The sequence below is a fragment of the Apus apus genome, chromosome Z (assembly GCF_020740795.1).
Source record: "Apus apus isolate bApuApu2 chromosome Z, bApuApu2.pri.cur, whole genome shotgun sequence".
Classification (NCBI taxonomy): Eukaryota; Metazoa; Chordata; class Aves; order Apodiformes; family Apodidae; genus Apus; species Apus apus.
Genome location: NC_067312.1, coordinates 53,715,825 through 53,741,822, shown reverse-complemented (window position 1 = coordinate 53,741,822; position 25,998 = coordinate 53,715,825). Strand labels below are relative to the sequence as shown.

At 43.4% G+C, this 25,998-nt stretch overlaps 1 protein-coding gene across 2 annotated transcripts in view; it reads left to right on the top strand.

The window, feature by feature from the left end:
- PIGG (phosphatidylinositol glycan anchor biosynthesis class G) overlaps nucleotides 1-25,998 on the top strand; it is a 101,149-nt gene that overhangs the window by 60,173 nt on the left and 14,978 nt on the right. For both annotated transcript variants that reach the window (XM_051642665.1, XM_051642664.1), the window contains one exon: nucleotides 6,588-6,751. In XM_051642665.1, the coding sequence (XP_051498625.1) occupies nucleotides 6,588-6,751 (164 nt within the window). The remainder of the gene's footprint in view (nucleotides 1-6,587; nucleotides 6,752-25,998) is intronic.

Sequence of the window (25,998 nt, the reverse complement as noted above, 5' to 3'; positions counted from 1 at the left end):
GCATTGTCTCCTGTCAGTTTCTGCCCTTACCACAATAAACTATTGCACTGTTTAAAATACTTGAGTGGTACTTTAAAATAAAAGCAGACATTCTGAATTGTTAGTTACTTATGTATTCAGTATAGTATTAGAAGTTATAAGCTACAAAAATGCAGTTCAAAGATACAAATTAGTTCTGGAGAAAGATATCTTATGTGAAGGAAAAGGCTTCTTCCTGCTCAGTCGGGCTCTTTCAGTAGTAGCTGTGGAGCCATCCATGAAGTTTAGCAGATTCCTTCCTGGTGAGATTGGGGTGTTTGGACACAATATCTAGTGTGGTCAGAGTTGTAAGTGTGTGGATTCATGTGCATTCTTGCCCTCTTTGTTCTACATCTACATCACTTTATACAAGGTCAAAAACAGCTGGAGTGAACCCTCAATATCCCCAAAGTGAGCTGGAGTGAAAGGAACCACATGGAATCAGGAGAAGGTGGAAAGTACTGTTCATTACTCTTGGTTCCTTCCTCTGCTCTCACTGCCTTCCAGAGGAGAGTACATCTTTTTGTCCTGTTGTGCTAGAACAGAGAGGAGTGCTCCCAGGTACTGTGTTTATTCTTGCGTCTTTTCAGATGAAGTGGGATGGGGAGTTGCCCTGAGGTTACAAGGATCAACCATGTGTATGTGCAGGTGGAGCAAACAGTGTGAGACCTTTCAGCTCTTCATGAGTTGAACAGGATTGCCTGATGTCTCAGCTTTTCTACACACATCCTACAGAGGAGGAGGGAAGAGAAAATAAGTAAGTGTGGCAGGGAAAATACCTGTTCTGTGGACAGAGAATGGAAGAAAAGAGAGCAGGTTCTCTCTTTATTTATCCCTGTCAAACTTTTGCTTGTGGAGGAGGAGCATCCTACCTTGCTCTCACAGTGTTGCATCTGACCTTTCTGCTCTTGCCATGTCCTCAGTCTATATCCCTTAAACCTGAAGAGAACTCATACTTTACACCTTTCTTGTCCAGTCTCATCTTACAGGTTATAGGGCATAGCTTTTTCTTTAGGTGTCTATCATTAGTTCCTGTCAATGCTGAATATTATGCTAAATGCATAACAGTAATTTATTACACTGGTGCAGCGTAGTGCATGGTGAAGGTTAAAATTAGGAAGACTTGACAGTCATAAGATATTTCTGCTGTATGATGTCTTGGTGAAATCCATACTTTACTGCTCCCCTTACATTCTGGGGATATCTTCATAGCAGATTTAATAGGGTCAGTGACTACTGATGATGAGCTCTGGATGATTCTGTCAACATGGATGTTTTTTTCTCCTTTGATTTTAGAGCTATTTCAGGAACAGGGGTTTTGCTTTTTCTGGTGCCTATTTACTTATATACATGAAAAAAACCTACCTATGTTTCATGCTGCTGGTTTAACCTTGGCTGCATGCCAGTTTCCCACCAAAACTGCTTCCTCACTCCCCTTCTCAGGTGGTAATTGGAGAGAAAATACAATAAAAGGCTCTTGGGTCAAGATAAGGACAAGGAAAGACCACTCACCTATTATCATCATGGGCAAAACAGACTCAACTTGGGGAAAATTGTTTTATTAACAGTCAAATCAGAGTAGGATCATGAGAAGTAAAAAATAAATCTTAAAACACCTTCCCCCACCCCTGCCTTCTTCTCAAGCTTAACTTGACTCTTGATTTTCTCTACCTCTTCCCCTGCAGTGGTGCAGAGAGTTGCAGGAATGGGGGTTGTAGTTAGTTCATAACACGTCTCTCTCTCTCTCCTTCCTCCTCAGGGAGCAGACTTCTCACACTCTACCCCTGCTCCAGTGAGGTCCCTCCCATGGAATACAGTCCTCCATGAACTTCTCCAATGAGAGTCCTTCCCACAGGCAGCAGTTCTTTGCAAATGACTCCAGAGTTGGTCCTTTCCACAGGATCACAAGTCACACAGAACCACAGAATCTTAGGGGCTGGAAGGGACCTCGAAAGATCATCCAGTCCAACCCCCCTGCCAGAGCAGAATCACCTAGAGCACATCACACAGGAACTTGTCCAGGCGGGTTTTGAATGTCTCCGGCGAAGGAGATTCCACAACCTCTCTGGGCAGCCTGTTCCAGTGCTCTGTAACCCCCACAGTGAAAAAGTTTTTCTTTATGCTTATATGAAACTTCCTATGCTCCAGGTTGCACCCATTGTCCCTTGCCTTATCATTGCACATCACTGAGAAGAGCCTGGCTCTATCCCCCTGACTCTCGGCCTTTCCATATTTATAAACATTACTGAGGTCACCCCTCAGTCTCCTCTTCTCCAGGCTACACCAACCCAGCTCCCTCAGCCTTTCCCTTCATCATCTTTGTGGCTCTGCACTGGACTCTCAAGCAGTTCCCTGTCCTTGAACTGAGGGGCCCAGAACTGGACACAATATTCCAGATGCAGCCTCACCAAGGCAGAATAGAGGGGGAGGAGAACCTCCCTTGACCTACTAACCACACCCTTTCTAATGCACCCCAGGATACCATTGGCCTTCTTGGCTACAAGGGCACATTGCTGGCTCCTGGGCATCCTCCTGTCCACTGGGACTCCCAGGTCCCTTTCTCCTACACTGCTCTCCAGCAGGTCAGCCCCCAACCTGTACTGGTACATGGGGTTGTTCTTCCCCAGATGTAAGACCCTACAGTTGCCCTTGTTGCAATAAATTCCTTCCCGCTCAGCTCTGCAGATTTTCCAGGTCTCTCTGAATGGCAGCACAGCCTTCTGGTGTGTCAGCCACTCCTCCCAGCTTAGTGTCATCAGCAAACTTGCTGAGGGCACACTCTGTTCCCTCATCCAGGTAGTTGATGAATATATTGAATAGTATTGGTCCCAGTACTGACCCCTGAGGGACTCCACTAGATGCAGGCCTCCAACTAGACTTTCCCATTGACCACAACTCTCTGACTTTCTTTGCTTCAGCCAGCTCACAATCCACCTCACTACCCAGTCATCCAGACCACACTTCCCAGTTTTGCTGTGAGTATGCTGTGGGAGACAGTGTCAAATGCTTTACTGAAATCAAGATAAACCACATCTACCACCCTACCATCATCTATCCACCTAGTTACTTCCTCATAGAAGGCTATAAGGTTGGTTAAACATTACTTCTCCTTGGAAAAATCCTGTTGGCTTCTCCTAATGACTCTCTTATCCTTGATATGCCTAGAGACAGCACCAAGGATAGTTCTTCCATCACCTTTCTGGGGATGGAGATGAGTCTGACCAGTCTGTAGTTAAGGTCCTCCTTCTTGCTCTTTTTGAAGACTTGTTTTCCCAACTTATGTTTTACCAAAGGGACAGGGTCAGCACAAAGGACACAGATGCCCAATCAAGGAAGTTAGCTTATCTTTACTGGCTAAGGTTAAAGAAGATAGAATAACCACAACAAATGAACACACACAATATCTGCTAAAGACAAATACGACAAAACTAGAATACCTATAGCAAAGTTAAAGCAAAGCCCAGCACTGCATCTAATCATTATTACATAGGAAGCAGCTATAGTGACTAAGAAAGATGCTTTACCAGTTGCCGCTGATAGATTACCATCATCAAGGTCCCAAGTGGCTGGGGAGCCCCAGTTGCTGCAAGAATCTGGAGAGCGCAGTGCGTCCGCTTGCAGCTGAGGTCTCCAAAGTTCGCTGCAAGAGGGTCCAGCCCTTACAATACCAAATTACCAAGTCAGAATGACCTGTATATCTTTATGCGGAAGCATCTCGTGGTACACCCCTTGACCAACAGAGACCAGGGCTTGGGCAGAGCACAGAACGCGACTGGTGGGGTTCCCTAAAACATCTTGCCTAGACATTTTATCAGCAAAAGCTATATATTAACAGTCCATTGCACACAGTTACACAAGAGTTTCTAGACACTTCATCAGCACAAAGGTCTTAAAATATCTGGGCTAGTGGTTAAGCACACAAGATCCTAAAATATCTAGATATCTTCAGCATAAGCAGGTTGTGAGTGATAGTTTAAACTAACAATTACACCACAAAGGTTAATAACTACAAAATATACAGGGTTCATCTGTAGGTCGTTTCTGGCTTGAGCCTTATGTCCGAGCCGTAGCACTTCAAGACTGGAGTGACATTTGCTATCCTCCAGTCCTCAGGCACGTCTCCTGTTACCCATGACTTACCAAAGATGATGGAGAGTGGCCTAGCAGTGACCTCCGCCAGCTCCCTCAGCACCCATGGGTGCGTTCCATCCGGACCCATCTATTTATGGATGTCCAGATTGCTTAACTGATCCCTAACCCAATCCTCATCTACCAAGGCAGACTCCTCCTTTATCCTGACTTCCTCTAGGGCCTTGGGGGCCTGAGGCTCCTGGGGTGAGTCTTCAGCAGTATAGGCAGAGACAAAGAAAGCATTCAGTAACTCCACCTTCTTTGTATCCTCTGTCACCAGATCACCCACTTCGTTCAGCAGTGGGCCCATGTTGCCTCTAGTGTTAGTTTTTCGTTGGCCTATCTTGCAAGGTTTTAATTCCAAGGAGGCCTTAGCTTTCCCAGTTGCCTCCTTACATCCATCCTCTTGACAACATCCTTCCATGATCTGTATACTCTTTTCTTCCACTTGAGTTTGCCCAGCAGTTCCCTCTTTAACCATGTCTCCTGGCTCCCTTTCTTGATTTCCTGCCCATTGGGATGCCCTGATTTGGAGCTTGGAAGAAGTGGTCCTTGCATGTTAACCAACTATCTTGGGCCACTTTACCTTCTAGTACCCTGTCCTATAGGATTTCCTCCAGCAATTGCTTGAAAAATTGGCCCTGCTGAAGTCTAGGGTTGTGATCCTGCTTGGTATTCTGCTCCTACTGCACAAGATCTTGAACTCCACCATCTCATGATTGCTGCAGGCAAGGCTGCCCTCAACCTTCACTGCTTTAATCAGACCTCCTTGTTAGTGAAACCTGCTCCAAAGTGGGGTTCTTCTCTCCATAGGGCCACAGGTCCCACCAGAAGCCTTCCCAGCATGGGCTTCCCATAGGTTTAGCCTTCTTCTAGGACATCTACCTGTTCTGTTGTGTGGTCCTCCATGGGCAGCAGAAGGACAACCCGCTGGTCTTCACCACAAGCTGCAGGGGAATCTATGTTCCAGTGCCTGGAGCACCTCTTCCTGTCCGTCTTCGCTGACCTTGGTGTCTGCAGAGTTGTGGCTCTGACATATTCTCACTCTTCTCTTCAGTTGCAAATGCTGTTTTCCAGCAGTTTTCCCCTTTCTTAATTATGTTATCCCAGAGGTGCTACCACAGTCACTAATGAGCTTGGCTGTGGCCAGCAGTTGGTCCATCTTGGAGCCAGCTGGTAGTGTCTCTGTCAGACATACAGGAAGCTTCTAGCAGTTTCTGAGAGAAGCCACCCCTCTAGGCTCCCCTGACAGGAAAACCTTGCCACTCAAACTCGATACACCCTGTGTACTCTGGATTTCATGGGCAACCCAGCCATGTGTATTTGATGATGGCACTTCCTTGCCAGGGGAACTTGCTGTTCCCAGAAGACTGCAGCCACTAAGGTGGGAGGAGATCAGGTCGGAGGGAAAGGGCGAGATGCCAGTCCTCATGTGCTCCTGGAACTGCATCTGAGGTTATCAGTTGTAACAACCCTTACATATGGGTAGAGGGAAAAAGAGAATGTTGCAATAGCAATGCTGTAGAAACAGATCAGCTTCTCCTAGTATGGTAAGAATATCTGAGAGCTTTCACACTAGTCTGAGGAAACCTATCTGTGACCTGCTAAGCTAAGAAATATTCTGCCTTAATCACAGGGTGTGTTTGCTCCTTTAGATGTTTGAGTGAAGTTTAAAACTTGGGCGAAATACTTTATATTATCACTTGTTATTTAGTGGTCTTAGTCACTGCAAAAGAAAACTAGATAAAGCATGCAGCTCTTGATACTTTCATTGCTATATGTTCCCTGTGGAATCTCTTTCTAGATTTTAAATGCTTTTTGTTGTTAATTCAGGCTGTCTGGGCTCATTCCTGGTCTATTTCAGTGCACTCTGTTGTGGTATAGAAACTTGGGAAGCAGAAATCTCTCTGCATTTGTCTGTTTTAATCTAGTTAAACGCAGCGAGTTGTGTCATGGGGCAGGCAGGTGGGCAGTGTAGTATTCCACTGTATCTCTAAATTAGAGCCCAGTTGTCTCTAAGGGCAAGAAACATTTATTTCCTGGTGTATTTTAGGCAGCAGGCCTAAAATCTTGGGTTTGAACCATGTGTGCTGAAAAATGCTTTTTTTTCATTACTGTGACTGAACTCAGCAAGTGTAGCCACTTGCTTTAAACTCTTCTTTTAATGTAATTTATTGAAGAACAAACATGTTAATTGCAGACAAAATAAGACAAGTGAAAGATCATGCTAGTTACGCCTTCAGTACTCTGTAAATCCTAAATAGCAGCTCTTGTTTGGTAAGCTACTTTATTGACATTGCGACATAAAGAATATGGCTGTACTGTAAAGTGACTTAAAAAGTAAGTTTTTAACTGCTGCAATAATTAGTATTCTAATGTCTTCCAAATGAGGGTTTTTTGAGATATTTGAATCTTCACTTTTTTGCTTCTGTTTTCAGGGGAATTCGAACGGCATTGCTACTGTGGATGTTTCAGCAGGTTTTGTAGGACTTGAAAGCTATGTGGAGATACCAGCTATATTCCTGACAGCATTTGCAACATATGCAGGACCTTTGCTTTGGGCCATTCATCTGCTGTGCTACTTGAGTTCTGAAATGAGCAGGTAATCAGCTTTTGAACTAAAGTACTGCAGATATAAACACCCTCCATACAGAGTATAACTTTTCAACCAAATAGTTTTGTTCACTTTTTTTTTTCCTTGGAACTTAGTTTTCTATTAAGAAAATGCATGTTCTTTGTTTGGTATGAGTTTGTATCACCTCACACTTAGTTTCATTTTCTTTCCAGAAGCTTTGCACTGAGAATATGCATGGAGGTTATACTAATTCTGTTTCTTAATGAGTTCTCAGTTTGCTGTGCTAAATGACTTCAAATTTTATTGATTTTTTGTTGTAACAGCATGTGCTGCCTCAAACATCCTTCTTGGAACCTATTAAGTAGGAGACCTGAGAAGGACTTTTTAAAGTAATAGAATAGAATTTAAACTTAACTAGCCTGCTGATCTTAGAGTGTCTGTGACATAAAATATTTTATAAATAAACCAGACTTACTGTATGTTATTGGTTATTGCAGTTATTTGTAGCAAAAAAATGTGGGTATCTGGTATAGTGGATGGTTAATGTAAAATCAATTAGTGCATTTAGAATTTTAAGAAGATGTAGGTGGATAATGCTTCTGTAACTTAAAGTGTGTGTGTAAAATCCAATTGGACTCTCTAATATTGCATTTAACTCAGCATCCAGGATGTAAAAACTGAGAGATGCAGTATGTTAAAATAGGGGAGCTGTAAATTCCGTATTGTACAATATCACTGCACAAATGCAGAAAACTTTACATATTTTCACAGAAATGACATTTGAAAGCAACTAAGATGAGCCTTTCTCTGTTGCCTTAATTGGTTGGTTGGTTCTTTGGGGATTTTTTCTTTGTTTGTGGGTTTTTTGTTTGTTTGTTTTGTTTTTCCTAAATGGGGAGCAAAAGAAGGCTCAGAAGGTGGAATTTTACACACTGTTAATTTGTCACAACTTCTTGCTTTATGCATCCTCATTCTGTACAAACCTCTGACTTCCCTTTATCTACAGAGTGTCATCTGGTCTCATCCTGTCAGTGTTTTTTGTTTTCTGGCTTCTCTCTTCTCCTTTTACTTGTTTGTTTGGGCTGAACCTACATTGTGAGTTTGTGTTGTCACGTGTCTTCATCAAAGGTGTAAGGAGATAGGGTTGTCAGCTGATCAAGCTATGTAGACTTACTGGAGGTTTTTGAGACAGGAAGGACTTGTTCTAACAGGCTAAATTCCTACACAGTCATTGTGTCCATTGCTCTGTATTAACAGGCACATTTAGCAGGTAGTTATTATACGACTTATTCACTGATTTCCCTGTCTGCCATATTGCTCTCTAAAGATGTCTGTCTCTCTCTACCTTATTGCAGTGAAATTCTGCAGCCCAGTGCTGGGTCACTGTACTGCTGTGGTTATGCATTTCATAGTGTAGATTGAGATGAACTTGGAACATTACCTTGTATCCTGAGGCCAGCTACCTCGAAGTCATCTGTGGTCTTACATAGACTGATAATGTCATAATACCAGTCTTACTATGTGTAACACCTCTGAAAATCTCCCTCTTTTCTGCTCATTCTGGTATTTTTTTGCTTCTGGAGGGATACATGTTGAATACAGTAATTATTGATGTCTAGATTTTTATAAACATAAAACCCTGTATTGGATTTTGGTATCTTGACACTAAACTCAGTTTAAACTCTCTTAATGCTCCTCAGCTTAGCTTTAGTTACTGCTTTGTTCCATCAATACGTTTTGCCAGTTCGTCAAGTTTTCTCCATTTTTAAAGTCTCTTTTAAAAAAGTGACTCATGTACATACTCTTGTCTTCTAGTAAATATGTGACCCATGATGCTGGGTATTACTTACATTCTATTAATTTACTGTTCTCCCCAGATCCTTTATACATCTGCCATGCTTTTTTAAAACTACTGCTAGAAGGTTTCATGGGTCACATCCATGGTCCCATGTTCTTTTTTTTTTTTTTTTTAGCAGTCCCATTTTTCCATTATTCATTATTACACTGTTGTACTTTGGAACTGGAGCTTTTTGCTTGTGCTTGGAGGACTCTGAGCCCAGGGGAGTAAAACGCCTCAGGGCTACTGTCGAGAGGGCGAGGAAAAGAATAAGAGTTCTTATAATGTTTCTAAATGTTTAAACCCTAGGCTGCAGACTGTGATGAACACTAACATACAATGAAGAGAGAATTATACTATACAGCATGTTTTTTGAAAGGTCTTCTAATAAAATAATAATAGAACTTTCTCTAACAAAATCTTCGAGGAGCTGTACTTGTTAAGTATCATTTCAGATAATGTGCCTCTGTAGTAGTGTTCTTTGTTCTGATGTTTTCTTGGTTGAATTTTTACAGATTAAAAGCTCAGCTAGTAGTGTTGCCAGGTACAGTGCTGGTTTAAACTGCTCTCAAGTGGGTAGCTGTGACCTGTAATACCCACATCACTTATGTAAGTAGAGTCCATCAAGCAGCTTGTGTCTCTAGCCATTTTATGCTTCATTCGGGTCAACTGGTAAGGTTATTTCCTTTATGTAACACTGAATAACCCTGGACTGTAATCTCTGGAGCCACTGGCACTTGTTTAAATTGGTGTGCTGTGGTGCTCAAAACTTGGTCTGTATGATTTTTATTTTGCTCTTGTTTGACTCATTACTTTGTTGTTATTCCTTGGAGATAAAGCTGAAACTGCAGAAGGCAGAGGTCAGCTGCTTGTTGTGTTTTCTTAAATGTATGGGTCAGTGTTTTAAAAAACTTCCGAAAGCTTTTGAGTGTCCTTTATAAAGGCTTCTTATTAACTGTTTATATGTAGTATGCCTTGATCAGTGATATTCAAACTCTTTCCCTTTTTTATGTGGTCTTGAGTGCAAGATTTAAATCCTTTCCCTACTTCCCCCAGGCAGGAAGGTCTAAAGAATCTGGATGCAGTGGTTTATTGGAATATGCTGAGTGGGTCTCATTAGATTGCCACAAGATGTCATTAGGGTTCCTGACCCATCCTGGTGTAGTCTTAGCTGAATGGATGCTCAGCTGAATGAACTGCTCAGCAGTGCCAGTCTTAGCAAAGTACCTAGCATCCTGCAGCCTATTTTAGGCACAAAAGCCTGAGGAAGTTGACCTGGGCAGGGAAGCCTGACTTAAGTGCTAGCTATCTTTGTTTATTCCAGCTTCTTAGCAGACCACATGTAATTGATAGCTGCGTCAGTAGGGCTGGCACAGCAGAGCTTCTTGCTGCAGTTCTTAGAAGCTGAGCTCTACTGGGGCGACACTTCCTAGGGGCAAGTATACATGCATGCCCTTCCCTCTCTCTGCACTTTGCATTTATGAAATCACAGAATACTTGAGTCTGAAGTCCAGCCTTCCTGTCAGAAGGAAGGTCAACCAGAGCAGGTTCTTTGTGGCCATGTCCTGTTGGTTTTTGAGTATCTCCAAGAATCAATAGTCCATGGTCTCCTTGAGCAACTCACTCCAGTATTTAACAGCCCTCACAGTAAAACAGCTGTTTTCTGATATTTAAGTGGAATTTGTTTTGTTTCAGTTTGTGTCCATTGCGTTTTGTAATTTCACTGGGCGTCAATGAAAATAGTCTGGGTATATCTTATTTACTTCTACTTATTTACTTTGTGAAGACTGGTTTGATCCTTGCTGACCCATTTCTACTCAAGGCTAAGGAATCTCAGCTTTCTTAGCCTCACACTTCATGTCAGATGCTCCAATCCTTTCATCACCTTTGACAAGACATCCATGTCTGTCTTGTACTGGGGAACCTAGAGCTGGATCCAGAACCCCAGATGTGATCTCGCCACTGCTCAGCACAGAAGAAAGATCACCTTCCTCAACCTGCTCATTTCCCACAACAGCCTGGGTTGGCTCAAGGGAACACTGCTTGCTCATGTTCAACTTGTCCATAAGGACCAACTTAGGACCTTCTTTGTTTTCCAGGTGGTCAGCCCCAAGGCTGTCCTGATTGCATGGGTTTATTCTTCCCCAGGTGCAGGATTTGGCATCTCCCTCTGTTAAACTTCTTGAGTTTCTAGTCAGCCCATTTCTCCAGTCTGTTGAGGTACCTCTGATGGGTCTGGCAGCAGACCCATCTATGGTATCAACCACTCCTCCTAGTCCTGTCTGCCCCATTGTCCAGGTCACTAACAAAGATGATAAACCAGTATTGGCCCCAGTGTAAAGCCCTGGGATTGATCATTATTTACTGTCATCCAGGTGGACTTTGTGCTGCTGATCATGACTGTGTGAGCCCAGTAGTGGAGTCAGTTTTCAGTCTACCTCGCTGTCCACCCTCTTAACTTGGACTGCATTGGTTTGCCCCTGAGGATGGTGTGGGAGATGGTGTTAAAAGCCTCCTTATGAGGTGAAAGTGCATTAAATACATTTAGCCCATGTATCTTCAAGCCCACATGGTAAAATAGAATTGAAATAGTGACTTGTAATAATACATTTGCAGTGGAAATGTAGTTGAAAACCGTTAAACTGTTTGCTTCCATCTGATCAAACATGTAGAACTATAAAATATTCTGTGCACTGGGGAAGGTAAATAAGTTTCTAAAATAATTAAGGGGCATGTGATAGACAGTCACATGGAAATTACTGCCACTTTTAGTCCTTAGGCTCTCCTGAGAAACTTGGCAGCTTAAATGAGATGGGATTTTCACAGACAGAAATAGTAAGAACTCTTTAGCTTCAGTATCCATGGAAACTGCAGTAACTCTTGAAACTATTTTTGAGACATGGAGTACTGATTAAACTGATGCTTAAGCTTAACTAAGTATTCTCTGTGTGACTTGCATAAATTCCAGAGAGCAGCTGATTCATGTAAGGGTGGTTTTTACAGTGACAGCTGTATTGCTTTGAGGTAGAACTTTGGCTTTTGGGATCCTTATGAACAGGAAAAAGGCCATGTTTTTGGATAATTTGACCTATATATGTTGACCTTACTGTGCAGTACACTCCTCACAAATTCTGTTTGGAAGCTCCTACCCAAACAAAATTTCATGTGGGTGACATTCACAGTGCTGTGTAATTACCACTCTTTAGCTAAGCATCGTGATAGTTTTCGGATTACTCGCACATTGGAATCTGTGTTTTAATGAGTCAGGTGTCAGGGTGCAACTGGTGGATGTTTCCTAGCTTTAGAAGGCTACATGCTTATGGGCTTTCCTTCTGTAGTGATCAAAAACTGTAACAGCACTTTCAGGTACTGAAAATAGAAGTTATGCCCAACAGGAGGTTGTTAATAACTGCAAAACTTTTAATGTTATGCAATGACTTTGTTAGTGTAGAATGCCAGCACAACAAAGTAAAGTTTTGCTGTGAATTATTTTATAATGCTCATCTAAACAGAATTAGGAAGACATGCTAGCTAAAGGAATTTCAGCAGTTAAGATCAGCTTTTGCCATCTTCAGCATACTGTGTTTGATTCATGGAGTCCCTCATTCAAAATCCATGTTAATATATTACCTAATTTTCCTCTGACATAAGCAGGACATGCAGTGAAATCTTCAATATAATTTTTTTTTTGTCCCAGGGGAAAAGACAAAGGAACAATATTTTTTTTTTCCCCCTGAACCCTTCAGTATTTTACATAAGTATTTTTCAATTTTTTCTGATCTCATTCCGTTCTTTTCCTTAGGTTGATTAAAGCTGAAAAAATATTTACAACTAAGAGTATACTGCTGCTGCATTCTCTAGAAGGGTGATACCTATTATCTATTGTGTATGCCAACACATAATAAAAAAATACATGTATAGAAGAAGGTATCTGCTTATTTGCTGGTGTGTATGGGAATCTAGAAGTGATTTGAAAAAACTGGAGTGAGATTTTATTGCCACAAGATGGAATAGTATTTTGCTCACTTAGGTATGTCCTGACATGCTATCAGTGCAGTCATGGATGGAGAATTCTCTTAGACATCATTAGTGCTCTGTGATGGATAGCACTTCATTCTTTCCTTTGCCATGCTGGTGAGACACTTGAATTTTTCTATGGAGTTTCTTTCATGTGACCGTGACTCGTAGTACTGAAAAATGTTTTCCTAGTAGTGAAAAGTCACAAAGTAGGGTTATCCACAGTTGCTCATATGTTAAAAATGAAAAGCCATTTGCAAAATAAATGTCATCCTCTTGCTCTAGGCACCAGCTGTGCAGCTGTGTTTTAGGAGCTGAAACACATTTAAAGTAAATGTTAAGGAAAGTGTGTGCACAAGATTGATAAATACACAGATTTGGCATGTGTTAGGTTATTTTACTTTTTGTGCAGATAGCTGTAAGCATCTGAACAGACTGGCATATCCAACATGAGTTTTGTTTTCTAGTAACGGCTGATGATCCTAACTGAGAAATCCATTTGCTCCATTTTGCTATTTACTGCCCAAATGTGTTGTAGAGAATGGTCTTATTGATGCTATGTGCTACCATTGTTACGAGATTGTTCTGACTGACAAACTGCTGGCTTATAGGCCTCTTTAAGTAAGCATGTTAGATATGCTTTTTAATTTTTAAGCAATCTATCATATTTTTTTTGTGGGTAATCTTGAACTGTAAAGGAAGGGTCCAAACCCATTTTTTTTTATTTCTGCCCAAGCTCTAACTTGAGGTTTTTATTATTAAATTGTCTTCCTCCTCTTGCTCTTCTGGTGTTCCATCTGACTTACCAGAAGTATGCTCAAAAGCACACAGCTGATTTGGCTATACAGCCTTCAAGTTCTCACTGTACATGTAGAGCTACAAGCTGCTTCTCACTCTACCTAGAGTGCAGGTATGGAGTATCACTTTGCTGTACAAAGGATGCCTTGTTTGTTCTTTTTTCTTGTTTGAAGCCTCTGCATTGTGAAGCAGTGTTTTTCCTCAATCCTGTATGGGTGTGCTGCTGCATGCTGCTTACACAACAGTTCATTAAATTTAACATATACAAAAACCTATTGAATCTATTAAGCAAATCCATACTAATGACGTTGGGCCTGAGTAGCCTGGGGAACATTAATTTCAGGCAGAAATTTGGGATCCGATGGGAAGCAACCAGAATTTCTTCAAAGAATAATTGCAATCTAGACAGGATCTGTTAGCAGGACTCTAGAAGGAATTCAAAAGCCACTGAAAATATGAAAAAAAAAAAAAAAAAGTTGGTTAATTTTGTGTCTGTAAATAAAACTTCTGGTAGTCCTGTGTAGTGTTAGTGAACCGTGGCTGTTGAAACTTAACAGAGGAAAGAAAGTTAACTTACATCAGAGCTGCAGGATAGCAAGTGGTCGAATGGCATGTTATTTCTGAAAATCATAGTCAGTGAGGTGCATTAAAAGGAATTTTAGTAAATTCTGATGAAAGGAATTAGATTTGTCTGTACTGATATCTAAGAAGATTTTGATTAGTCCACACAGCTGCTGGTAGAGGAAGGTCCCTGAAGTTTGGTGCTGCTATATAATGAAATTAAACTTTCTTATGTGCTTCCTTTCTGTTTCTTGACTCACTGTCCCTTGTTGTCTCTTGCATACTATTCCTCTATTATTCAATTGGTATCTCTCTCTGTACCTTACTTGGTATCCTTGCCATCCCTCTCTTGCTCTCCCCTCACCACCCACCTCCCCCAAGCTTCCCTTTTCTCTCTGACACACTTCACACCTCTTTAATATGCTTTGCCTTTCTCCCTCTCACACTTGTCTTCTCTCTTGAGCATTTTCTAACTTAGGACAAAAATTTGCAACTGGCCAATGGTGACTGAGAGGCAAGAACATAAAGTATAGAATTACAAGAATATATATTTATTCCTGCACATGAGGTGTCCCAGCCAAACTGGGGCACCTCGAATGTGGTTTTGCATAGGGTTGTTAAACCTTTGCATCTCCCTGTCTCTGTCTTGCTGTAGACCTGTCTTCCCCCCCACCCAAGCTATTCCTCTCTCTCTTGCTTTCCCACCCTCTCACAGATGCTGCTCCTCCTCGTGCACTTTCCCGCTTTCTCACAGCTGGTCACCATCTTCATGCATGGGTGTTCCCTGTCTCTTTTGTGTGCAGGCTTTTCCCACCTCTCCTGCACATGCTTCCCCTTGCCGCCCATACTTACCTCTCTCTCTCATGGGCTTCCACACACTTGCCCTCTTCTTCCTCATGCACATCGTGCATGTCTTGCATCTGCCTCTTTGCAAGCATGCTTCCCCATGTGCTTCCCTCCTCACGTGCTTCCTCCCTCACTCTTCTTCACACTTTCCCTCCCATCTCACACACACTTTCTCCCCCTCCCTGTCATGTTTTCTCCCTCTTATGCACACATTCTCCCTGCCTCGTGTGTGCTTTCTCCCACCCTCACACACACTTTACCTTCTCTTACATGGTTCTACTGCTCTCCTACACATTTCCACCTTTTTTCACACACTTCTCCCCTTCTCACATGCACTTCCACTTTCTGTCACATGCATGTCTCCCTCTCTCTTGCTTGCTTCCCACTCCTTTGTGCACTTTGTGCACTCCCATCCCTTTTGCGTTGTCCTCTCCTCCTTTGTGTGTTGCCGTCTTGCATGATTCCCCCATGTGTGCTTCCCCCTCTCACATGTGCTCTCCTCCATACTTAAGCACTTTCCACTTCTCTCGTGTGTGCTTCTCACACATGCTGTCCCTCTTTCACTTCAATGTGCTTTGTATCTCCCTTGCCTTATTTCTCTCCTGTGCACTTTTGCTTTCTTGTGTGCTTTTGTCATGTGCATTCTTATGTGTCTTGCTTTTCCTTTTCCTACCTTCCTTTTACTTCTCCAAGATTTTCTCCTATCTTGTATGCTTTCCCTTGTCTCACACTTTTCCCATGTCTCACACAGACACTCAAATTCTTAGAAATTCAAATTACTTGTACTTTCCCTCTGTCACATGTTCAGTCTCTTACCTAAGTCATGCTTCTCTTTCCTTCCTTCCTTCTCTCACATGCCTTTTCTTTTTCATGTACTTCCCTTTCTCATTCTCTCTTTGCCCCTTTGACTCTAGCTTTCCATCTACTTTGTATACTTTCCTGTCCCTGATTGACTTTTATGTTCTTGCATGCACTTTCTCTCTCTTATACTTGCAGACTCTCACTTGTGCTCTCTCCTTCTCACTTGCTCTCTGTCCCTTCTATCTATATAGTTTTTCATCCTCAATCTGTAGAGCTTCTTCCAGCCATACTGTGCTTTCTGCCCATCAGACTGGCTTTCTCTCACTCTTAGATTTTCATTTTGACTCTCTTGGGCATTTCCTGTCTCTTGGATGCACTTTGCCCCTATCTTTCAAGCTTTCATGAGTTCTGTCCCCATACTCACTGGGTTTCCCTCCTCTTCTCTCTGTTGTCCCTTTGTCTCTCCCCTCTCCTGTTCCCTCTCACTCTGAGGCTTCCCTTCTTTTTCTGTCTTTCTCAGCATCTGTATTTTCTTCTCTCTCTGACACCCTTTTCCTATTTGCCTTTGGCTTTCTCTCTGATGTGCTTGACCTGTTCCTCATGTATATCCTTATCAATGATCTGGATGAGGAGATCAGGTCCACCCTCAGTAAGTTTGCAGATGACACCAAGTTGGGAGGGCGTGTTAATCTGCCTGAGGGTAGGAAAGCTCTGCAGAGGGATGTGGAGAGGCCAGATTGATGGGCTGAGGCCAATTGTGTGAGTTTCAGCAAAGCCAAGTGTCAGATCCTACACCTGGGTCACAGCCCCAGGCAAAGCTACAGGCCTGGGGAAGAGCGACTTGGAGAGCTGCCCAGCAGAAAAGGGTTGACAGCCAGCTAAACGTGAGCCAGCAGTGTGCCCAGGTGGCCAAGAGGGCCAACAGCATCCTGGCTTGTATCAGCAATAGAGTGGCTAGCAGGAGTAGGGAAGGGATTGTGCCCCTGTGCTCAGCGCTGGTGAGGCTGCACCTCAATCACTGTGTTCAGTTCTGGGCAGCTTACTGCAAGAATGATGTTGAGGTGCTGGAGTGTGTCCAGAGAAGGGCAACAAAGCAGGTGAAGAGTCTAAATAACTAGTCCTATGAGGAACATCTGAGGGAAATGGGGTTCTTAAATCTGCAGAAAAGGAGGCTGAGAGCCTATTGCTCTCTACAACTACCTGAAAGGATATTGTAGTGAGATGTGGGTCAGTCATTTCTCCCTAGTAACAAGTGGTAGGATGAGAGGAGATGGCCTTAAGTTGTGCCAGGGGACATTTGGATTGGATATTAGGTGAAATTTCTTCACTAAAAGGGCTATCAAATGCTGGAACAGTCTGCCCAGGGAGGTGGTTGAAGTGCCATCCCTGGAGGTATTTAAAAGATGTGTAGATGTGGTGCTTAGGGTTATAGTTTAGTGGTGGACTTGGTAGTGCTAAGTTAATGGCTGGACTCAATGATCTTAAGGGCTGTTTCCAGTCTGACTTTGTATGTGCTCTGCCTTGTGCATGTGTGTTCTCTCTCTTACACTTTCCTGCTCCCTCATCCTTTCTTTCTCCTGTATGGATTTTACCTGTCTGGTGTGCTGTGCCTCTCTCATGTGCCTTTTTCTTCTACTTCCCTACTTCCCATCTCATTTTGTCACTTTGCCCCTTGCACGTGCTTTATCTTTCATATGCAGTTCCTCCACTTGTGTGCTTCCCCTTCCTGCATGCACTTGACCCCCTTGCACACTCTCCTCACGCACCTCCTCTTCCTTGTGTATGTTGTCTTTCTCACACACACACTACCTCTGACTCACACACTTTACCTCTCATATGAGCTTTATCTTTCATGTACTTTGCCTCTCCCTCATTTGTGCTTTGCCTTTCTTGCACTCATGCACTTTGCCTTTTGTTCTTTCTTGCATGCATATGTGCTTTCTCTTGCTTCTCAGTCTGTTGTGCCTAGTTTTTTACCTGTCATGCATGTAATCTTTAGCTCCTCTGCAGGTGCTTTGCCACTCTCCCTCTCTCATATGCACTTTGCTGCTTTGTGTTTTGCTGTTGTGTCAATTTAGGCACTTTGCTCTCTCATTCTGTCTTGCTTTCCTGTCTAACATTTTCTGCCATTTCATAGATTCATAGAATCATTAAGGTTGGAAGGCACCTTAAAGATCATCAAGTTCCAACCCCCCTGCCATGAGCAGGGAACCCTACCACTAGACCACATTGCACAAAACCCCATCCAACCTGGCCTTAAAAACCTCCAGGGATGGGGTATCAACAACCTTCCTGAGCAACCCATTCCAGTTCCTCACCACCCTGATACTGAAGAATTTCTTCCTAATATCTAACCTAAAGCTCACCTCTCTCAGATTAAAACCATTGCTCCTTGTCCTATCACTATCTTCTCTGATGAAAAGCCCCTTCCCAACTTTCCTGTAGGCCCATTCAAGTACTGGAAGGTGCTATAAGGTCTCCCTGGAGCCTTCTCTTCTCCAGGCTGAACAGCCCCAACTCTCTCAGCCTGTCTTGATAGCAGAGGTGCTCCAGGCCTGTGATCTTCTTGGTGGCCCTTCTCTGGACCCTCTCCAACAGGTCTATATCTTTCCTGTGCTGAGGGCACCAGAACTGTACACAGTACTTCAGGTGTGGTCTCACCAGAGCAGAGTAGAGGGGCAGAATCCCCTCCCTGGCCCTGCTGGCCACACTTCTTTTGATGCAGCCCAGGATGCAGTTGCTCTCTGGGCTCCAGCACACACTGGTGGCTCATGTCAATCTTCTCATCTACTACCACCCCCAAGTCCTTCTCCTCAGGACTTCTCTCTAGCCATTCTCCCTGCAGCCTGTTTTTGTGCCTGGGGTTGTGTCTCTCTAACATGTTTTCTGCTTTTGCAGTTTTCCTCTTTTGCTTTCACTTTCCCATTTGTGCCTTCTCTTTCCTCTCGCTTGTGCTATTCTTCACTATCTCTTGCTGTCCTTCTCTCACACTTCCCTTTTCTTTTGCTTTCCCTCTCCCTCTCATCATTCTTGTTCCTTTTCCCTCTCTCTTCCCTCCCTCTGTCCCTTCCCATCCACCTTGTTTTGCCTGCTTTTCTTTTTCATCTGCCTTTCCACCCAGACCTCTCTTTGCCTATGTTTCACATGCTATTCTACCTCTGACAGTTTTCTTCTTTCTTGTATGCACTTTCCCTTTCATGCTTGTGGTTTCTTGCCTGTGCTCTCACTGTTGTTCACTCTTTCACTCTGGATTGCTCACTTCCTCTCTCTCTTGCTTTCCCCCTGCTGAGCTTTCCATTTGTCTCAGACATGATTTCCCTCTCTTTTGGATTTGCTTTGCCTTTCTCTTGGACATGTTTTGCACTCCCTGATAAGCTTTCCCTGTTGTCTGTGCTTCTCTTCTCCCTCTTGCTTTCTCTATCTCCCTTGTGCACTCACACCTCTCTAGCACACCCTCTAGCATGTTCCTTCCCTCGCATGGTCCCTTGCTTTCTCCCTGTCTTGCTGCCTCACTTTCCCCCTCCATCTTTTGCTTTGCCACTGTGACTTTTGTTTTCCCCATCCCTTAATGCTTTTCCGTCTCTGAAACACTTCCTTTCTTTCCCCCATTTATCTTTTCAGTCTGTCATCTCTCATGCTTTCTTGTCTCTGTGGCTCATTTTCCCTCTCTCCGTTGCACATATGCTCTCCACTATCCCTATTTCTCTCTTATGCATTTTTGCTCTCTCATGGATGCTTTGTCTCTCTTGTATGCTTTCCTTTTGTCTTGTGTCCTTTGACTCACTTGTGTGTTTCTTTTCCCTCTTGTGTTTTCCTCTCTTAAATCTTTTCCTTTCCCCTTCTCTGTCTTGCTTTCCTGTTCTCTTTTTCCTCATCCTGCATGTGTTTTGCCTGTTGCAGTTTTCATCTCTTTGTTATGTGTTATTCATTTTTTCTCAGGCATGCTTTATCTCCCTCTTTTTATTACTTTCCCTCTTACATGCACTTTTCCTTCCTCCACCTCCTGCTATGCCTGTCTTGCTTTGCCTTTATGTTGCTTTGCCCTTCTTTCCTCTAGTGAATAATGACAGGACAAGAGAAAATGGCCTGAGGTTGCACTAGGAGAGGTTTAGACTGGATGTTGGAAATAATTTCTTTACCAAAAGAGTGGCTGGACACTGGAACAGGCTGCCCAGGGAGGTGGTGGAGTCACCATTCCTGGAAGTGTTTAAAAGAAATATAGATGTGGTGATTAGGGACATAATTTAAGCACTGAACAGGTAGATTAGGTTATGGTTGGTGGATTTAGGTTATGGTTGGACTTGATGTTCTTCAAGGTCCTTTCCAACCAGGGTGATTCTGCATTCTGCATTCTTTGCCTCTTCTCCACCTGTCCTACTTTTTTCTCTCAACCTTTTCCTCTCTGTCTCAGTCATATATTTCCTCCTTATTGCTTTCCTTCTCTCTGTCACAGGATTGCCTACTCACAAATCTCACATGGTTTGCCACTTTCACCTGGTTTGCCTCTCTGTTGTGTGGCTTGCCTCTGCCTCTCTGTCATCTACACTGCCTCTGTGTCTCTCACACATGGCTTACCTCTCTCACATGTGCTTTCTTCCTCCCTCTCCGACCTGAATACCTTCTCAGGTGCTTTCCTTCCCTCTCACTTTCCTCACACTTACCCTTTCCCACTCCCCATGCACCTTCTCTGTTGTGCCCTCTGCCTCTCTCTGACCCACCCTTTGACTGTCTCTCTCAACAGCCCCCCCTCGCATGCATTCTCTCTCTCATGTGCTTTCCCTCTCACATTAATTTTGCCTCTCTCTCATGCGTTCCTCATCTTCCATGTGTGCTTTTCGTTGCTCATTGTTTTCATTCACTTGCACTTCCCCCTCTCTTTTGCAACTCATGTGTTTTCTTACCTGTCCTTTCTGTATTTTTCTCCCTGTTGCATGCTTTCTCTCTCACATAATTCCCCTTCTGTTTGCACTTTCCATCTCACTCATGCTTACTTACTCTTTTACTCCCTCCCTCTCTCTTACTTTCCATCCTTTCTTAATCTGGCTTCTATTCCTCTCAGTATTGTTCTCCCACTGTGCCTTCTTACCTATCCACCCACTCTTTGCCTTGCTGTCTCTCCCCCCTTGTGTACCTTTTTGTCTTTCCCTCTCAGTGCTCCTACTACTGTCCCTCAGCCACACTGTTCCTTTCATTCTCTCTGTCTTGTTGTCCATACATCTCCTTATATCTCTCACTGCCCTACATTCCTTTCACAGTCAGCGTCCCCCCGTCCCCCTTCTCATAATTTTCACACATTTACACTTTTCCCCTCTAATTTGTCACTCTCTCAGTCCCTCTCATGTTCACTTTTTTGCGTGTTTTCCATTCTTGGGTGCTTTGCCTCTCTCACAAGCACTCTCCCTGTCTTGCGCATCCTTTTGTCTCTGGCATGCTCCTTGCCTCTACTGCTTTGTCTTTACTTCTCTTGCACACTTCTTGCCTCCCTTGAATAAACTTTCTTTCTCTGCCTTACAAGCCTAAGAAATTTTGACTCCTTCACCCTGCTACATCGCTTCTGTTTTCCATCTCATGCTTTTCTTCTCTTGCGGCCTGGCATGTTAAACTCTCGTGCACACTTGCCCTCTCTCACTTATGCAACCTCTCTGTCACATTTGCCCTGTCTTGAGTGCTTTCACTCTCATATGCTATTCCATCTTGTGCACTTACCCTTTATTCTGGTTTCTCTCCAGTGCTTGTTTGTGCTTTCCCTCTCTATAGTTGTGCTTTCCTTCTCTCTTGTGTACATGCATTTTCCCTGTCTTGCATATGTGCATTTTCCTCTGTGCTTTTTACCTATGTTGCATGTCCTTAGCCTCTTACTGACTTGTGGTTTACTTGTCACTCCTGCCCTCACATAGTAATTCCTTTTCTCTTGTGCAGGTACTTTTGCCTTTTATCTCTCACACATACCCTCTTTCCTTCTTGTGCACTCTTTGTCTCTACTCCCAATCTCGTGCACTTTCCCTCTCAGTCATGCTTGTGCTTTCTTTCTCTTATTCTTACTTCACTTTCTTTCTCACACTCTTTCCCTCTCTCTCACATACTTCCCTCTCTCACCTTCTTTCATACTTTATCATATGGCTTCCCTTTCTAGCATGCTTTCCTTGTCTCTTACTCTTCTGCATATGCTCTTCCCTATCTATGTTGCACCCTTTTCCTCTCTCATGTGCCTTTTCCTTCTCTCATTTTTTCCTTACTTGTGGGTTCTCTCTCGCACATTTTCTCTTTGGTACTTCACTGCCTTTAATGCTTTCCCTTTACCACTTGTAGTTTCTCTTTCAGTTGAATAGTCTCCCAGTCACTCTTGCCTTGTACTTTCCCTCCCTCATGCACACACTATTTTTCCTTCCTTTCACTTGCTCTTTCACTTCCCCTCTTCTCCTCTTGCTTATGCTTTCCATCCTGTTCGTTCTCTTGCACTTGCCTTTTCAAGCATTCTGTCAGTTTCTAGTGAGCTTTCCCGCTCAGGCATGCTTTTACTCAGTTGCGTGTGCTTTTCCTTTTGTATATTGCAGTTTTCCTTGCTCTTTTTTGTACACTTCTCTCTTATGAGTGAATATGCTTTCCATCTTGCTCACACTCTGTTGTTTTTCCTTCACTCTCAAGTTTTCCCACTCTTGCATGCCTGCTTTCCCTCTCTCTCTGTTGTGTGTTTCCCCTCTTTCGCATGTACTTTCCCTTTCTTACATGCTTTCCCCCTCTCAGTCTCTTGCATTTGCCCTGTACTGGTTGTGTGCTTTCCTTCTGTCTTTATTGTTTGTACTTTCTCTCTCTTGAACATAATTTCCCTCTCTCATGCAGTCCTTTTCCTCCCTACCTCATGCTGTCTTGCATGTGTTCCCTCTCACTTGTGCACTTCCCTGTTACATGCTTTCCCTTTTTCGTGGGTGCATTCTGTGTCTAATGAACATCTTTTTTTCCGTACACTCAATATTTCATTATCTTTCATAATTTTTAGCATGCCTTTCCCCTCTCTGGCACTTTTTCCTCACTCCTGTTGCACCTTTCCCTTTCTTGTGCATGCTCCCTCTCTTTCTCTCTCTCACTTTCTTATATGCGCATTTTGTCCACTCTCATTTGCTTTCCCTTTCTGCCTGTTGTGCTTTCCCTCTCCTTGTCTAATGGCTTTTGTCTTTCTCTCATATCCTTTCTGTCAGTCACAGTTTCCTGCTCTATCATGTGTGTGTTTCTGCTCTCTCTCATATTCTCTGTCAGTTTCTCTCGTGTGCTTTCCCCATGTTTTCTCAAGCTTTCTTTTTCTCTGCTGTAAATGTTTCTCACTCTTGAGCTCTCTCATTTAACATGTGTTTCCCTCTTGTGCCTACTTTCCCTCTCAAATACTTCCCTTCTTGGTATAATTTATCTTTCTCATGTTCTCTCACTCCCTCTCATACTTGCTCTTCCTCCTTAATGTGTAAGGAAGGTTTCTTTCCCTCTCTTACATGCTTTACCTCTCTCCTATGCATCTGTTCCTCTTTCTCTTGGCCATTCTTCACGGTTTTCAATTATATCTTGGTTTCTTTTTTCCTCTGTCTCTTCTGCATTACTTTGTCATGCACTCTTCCTTTGTCATATGTGCTTTCCCATCCTCCCTGCTACACTTCCTCTCTCTCTTTCACCATCCCTCTCTCATGGAGGCACTTTTCCTGTCTTTCTTCCTTCATTTCTTTCTCATAGGCATTTCTTTTGCATGCTTTTTCTTGCTCTCCTGGGCTTTTTTGTCTTTCTCATGCAATTTCCCCTGTTGTGCAGTCTTTCCCTTCCTCTCTGTCATGCTTCCTCATGCTTTTTCTTGCATTCTTTAACTTTCTCACATGCTGTTGTCCACCCAGTGCATGCTCTTCCTCTCATGTGTGCCATGCCCATAACTGTTGTGTGCTTTCCTTCTTACTTGCTGGTACTTTCTCTTGCATGTTTTAGTCTCTCATCATTTTCCTTTCTGTTGTGTGTAGACTTTCCCTTTCTCCTGCTCTTTCTCTCTGTTGTGGGTTACCCCAGCCTGCAGTCAAGCACCACAGAGCCATTTGATTGCTCCCTGCCCAGTGGGATGGGGGAGACGATCAGGAAGGCAAATCTGAGAAAACTTGTGGATTGAGACAGAGACAGGTTAATAAGTGAAGCAAAGTGTATGTGCAAGCAAAGCAAAATAAGGGATTTATTCACTACTTCCTATTGACTGGTAGATGTTTAGCCAGTTTGCTGGAAAGCAAGGCCTCAGCATGCATAGCAGTTACTTGGTAAGACACACTGTAATCACAAACATCCCCACTTCCTCCTTTTTATCCCAGCTGTTATTGCTGAGCACACTTATAGGGTATCCTGTTGGTCAGTTGAGGTCAGTTGTCCTGGCTGTGTCCATTCCCAATTTCTTGCACAGCCCCCAGCCTGCTTGCTGGGGGAGCAGCATGAGGAACTGAGAAGGTTTTGATGATATACAAAAAATGTTTAGCAACAATCAAAACATTGCTGTATTATCAACACTGTTCTCATCACAAATCCAAAACACAGCACCATATGAGCTGCTAGGAAGCCAGCTCCATCCCAGCCAGACCCAGTACATGCTCATGCTTTAGCTCTCAAGAGTTTTGATATCTTCTTTCTCTCTTTGCATGCCTTTTGACTCCATCTTAACACTTTCCTTCTTACTTTCTTGGTGTTTGCTTATGCTCTGTCACTTTTCTATCTTTTTCTTGAGTTCTGGGGCTTCCTTGCATGCAGTTTCTCTCATTTTCCTTCTTGTGCACTCTTCCCTTCTCTCTTTCAGCACTCTTCCCTGCTCACTGTCTCATGCTTGTTCAGGCTGTTCAACATTCTCTTGCAGACTTGCTTTCCCTCTTTCTCTCTCCCTTTTTCTCTACCCCTCCTTTGGTCTTTACATCTCTTTCATAGAATCATAGAATCATAGAATCCTAGGGGTTGGAAGAGACCTCGAAAGATCATCTAGTCGAACCCCCCCTGCCAGAGCAGGGTCACCTAGAGTACATCACATAGGAACGCATCCAGGTGGGTTTTGAATGTCTCCAGTGAAGGAGACTCCACAACCTCCCTGGGCAGCCTGTTCCAGTGCTCTGTCACTCTTACAGTAAAAATTTTTTTTCGGATATTCACCTTGAACCTCCTATGCTCCAATTTCCACCCATTACCCCTTGTCCTATCACTGGTCATCACTGAGAAGAGCCTAACTCCGTCTCCCTGACACTCACCCCTTACATATTTGTAAACATTGATGAGGTCACCCCTCAGTCTCCTCTTCTCCAAGCTAAAGAGACCCAGCTCCCTCAACCTTTCCTCATAAGGGACATGTTCCACTCCCTTAATCATCTTAGTAGCTCTGCGCTGGACTCTTTCCAGCAGTTGCCTGTCCTTCTTGAACTGAGGGGCCCAGAACTGGACACAATACTCCAGATGCGGCCTCACCAATGCAGAATAGAGGGGGAGGAGAACCTCTCTTGACCGACTAACCACACCCTTTCTAATGCACCCCAGGATGCCATTGGCCTTCTTGGCCACAAGGGCACATTGCTGGCTCATGGTTATCCTCCTGTCTACCAGGACCCCCAGGTCTCTTTCACCTATGCTACTCTCCAGCAGGTCAGCCCCCAACCTATACTGGGACATCGTGTTGTTCTTCCCCAAATGCAAAACTCTACACTTCCCCTTGTTGAATTTCATCATGTTTCTCCCCACCCAACTCTCCATCCTGTCTAAGTCTCTCTGAATGGCAGCACAGCCTTCTGGTATGTCAGCCACTCCTCCCAGCTTCATGTCTTTTATGCATTCCCTCTCTCTTGCCTGTTCTTCCTTTCTCTCTAGCATGTCTTTCTCTCTGTCTAGCATATGGCATTTTTGTGTTGTGCATATGCCTTCCCTCTCTCCATTTGTAACTCACACTTTTTCTCTCACACATGCTCTTCTACTCTTTTGTGCACTTCTGTCATCATCTCACATGTGGTTTCCTGTTCTTGGGCTGTCAGTATCACATATTTACCTCTTCTTTGCACACGCATTCCTTTTCTTGTGGCTATGCTGCATTGTGTTTCTTTTCACTCTCGTGTACTCTTTTCCTCTTGCACACACATGCTCACTGTCTCTCTCATAAATGCTTTTCCTACTACTTGCAGTTTCTCTACTGCATGCCTCCCTCCCATGTGCTTCTGCCCTTTCATGTCCTTTTACTCTCTTGTGCACTAGCTCTTTCTGTCTTTTTTCCTCTTACGCTTCTGCGAGATTTCCCACTCTCACACTTTTTTCTTACTGTGTGCTTTTCCTCCTCTTGTGTGATTTTCCTGTCTCTTACTTTCCCTCTCCTTTGCAGTTTCCCTCTGTTTTACTCTCACCATCCAATTCCTTCTCTCTTGCTCTTTGCCCATCTTAA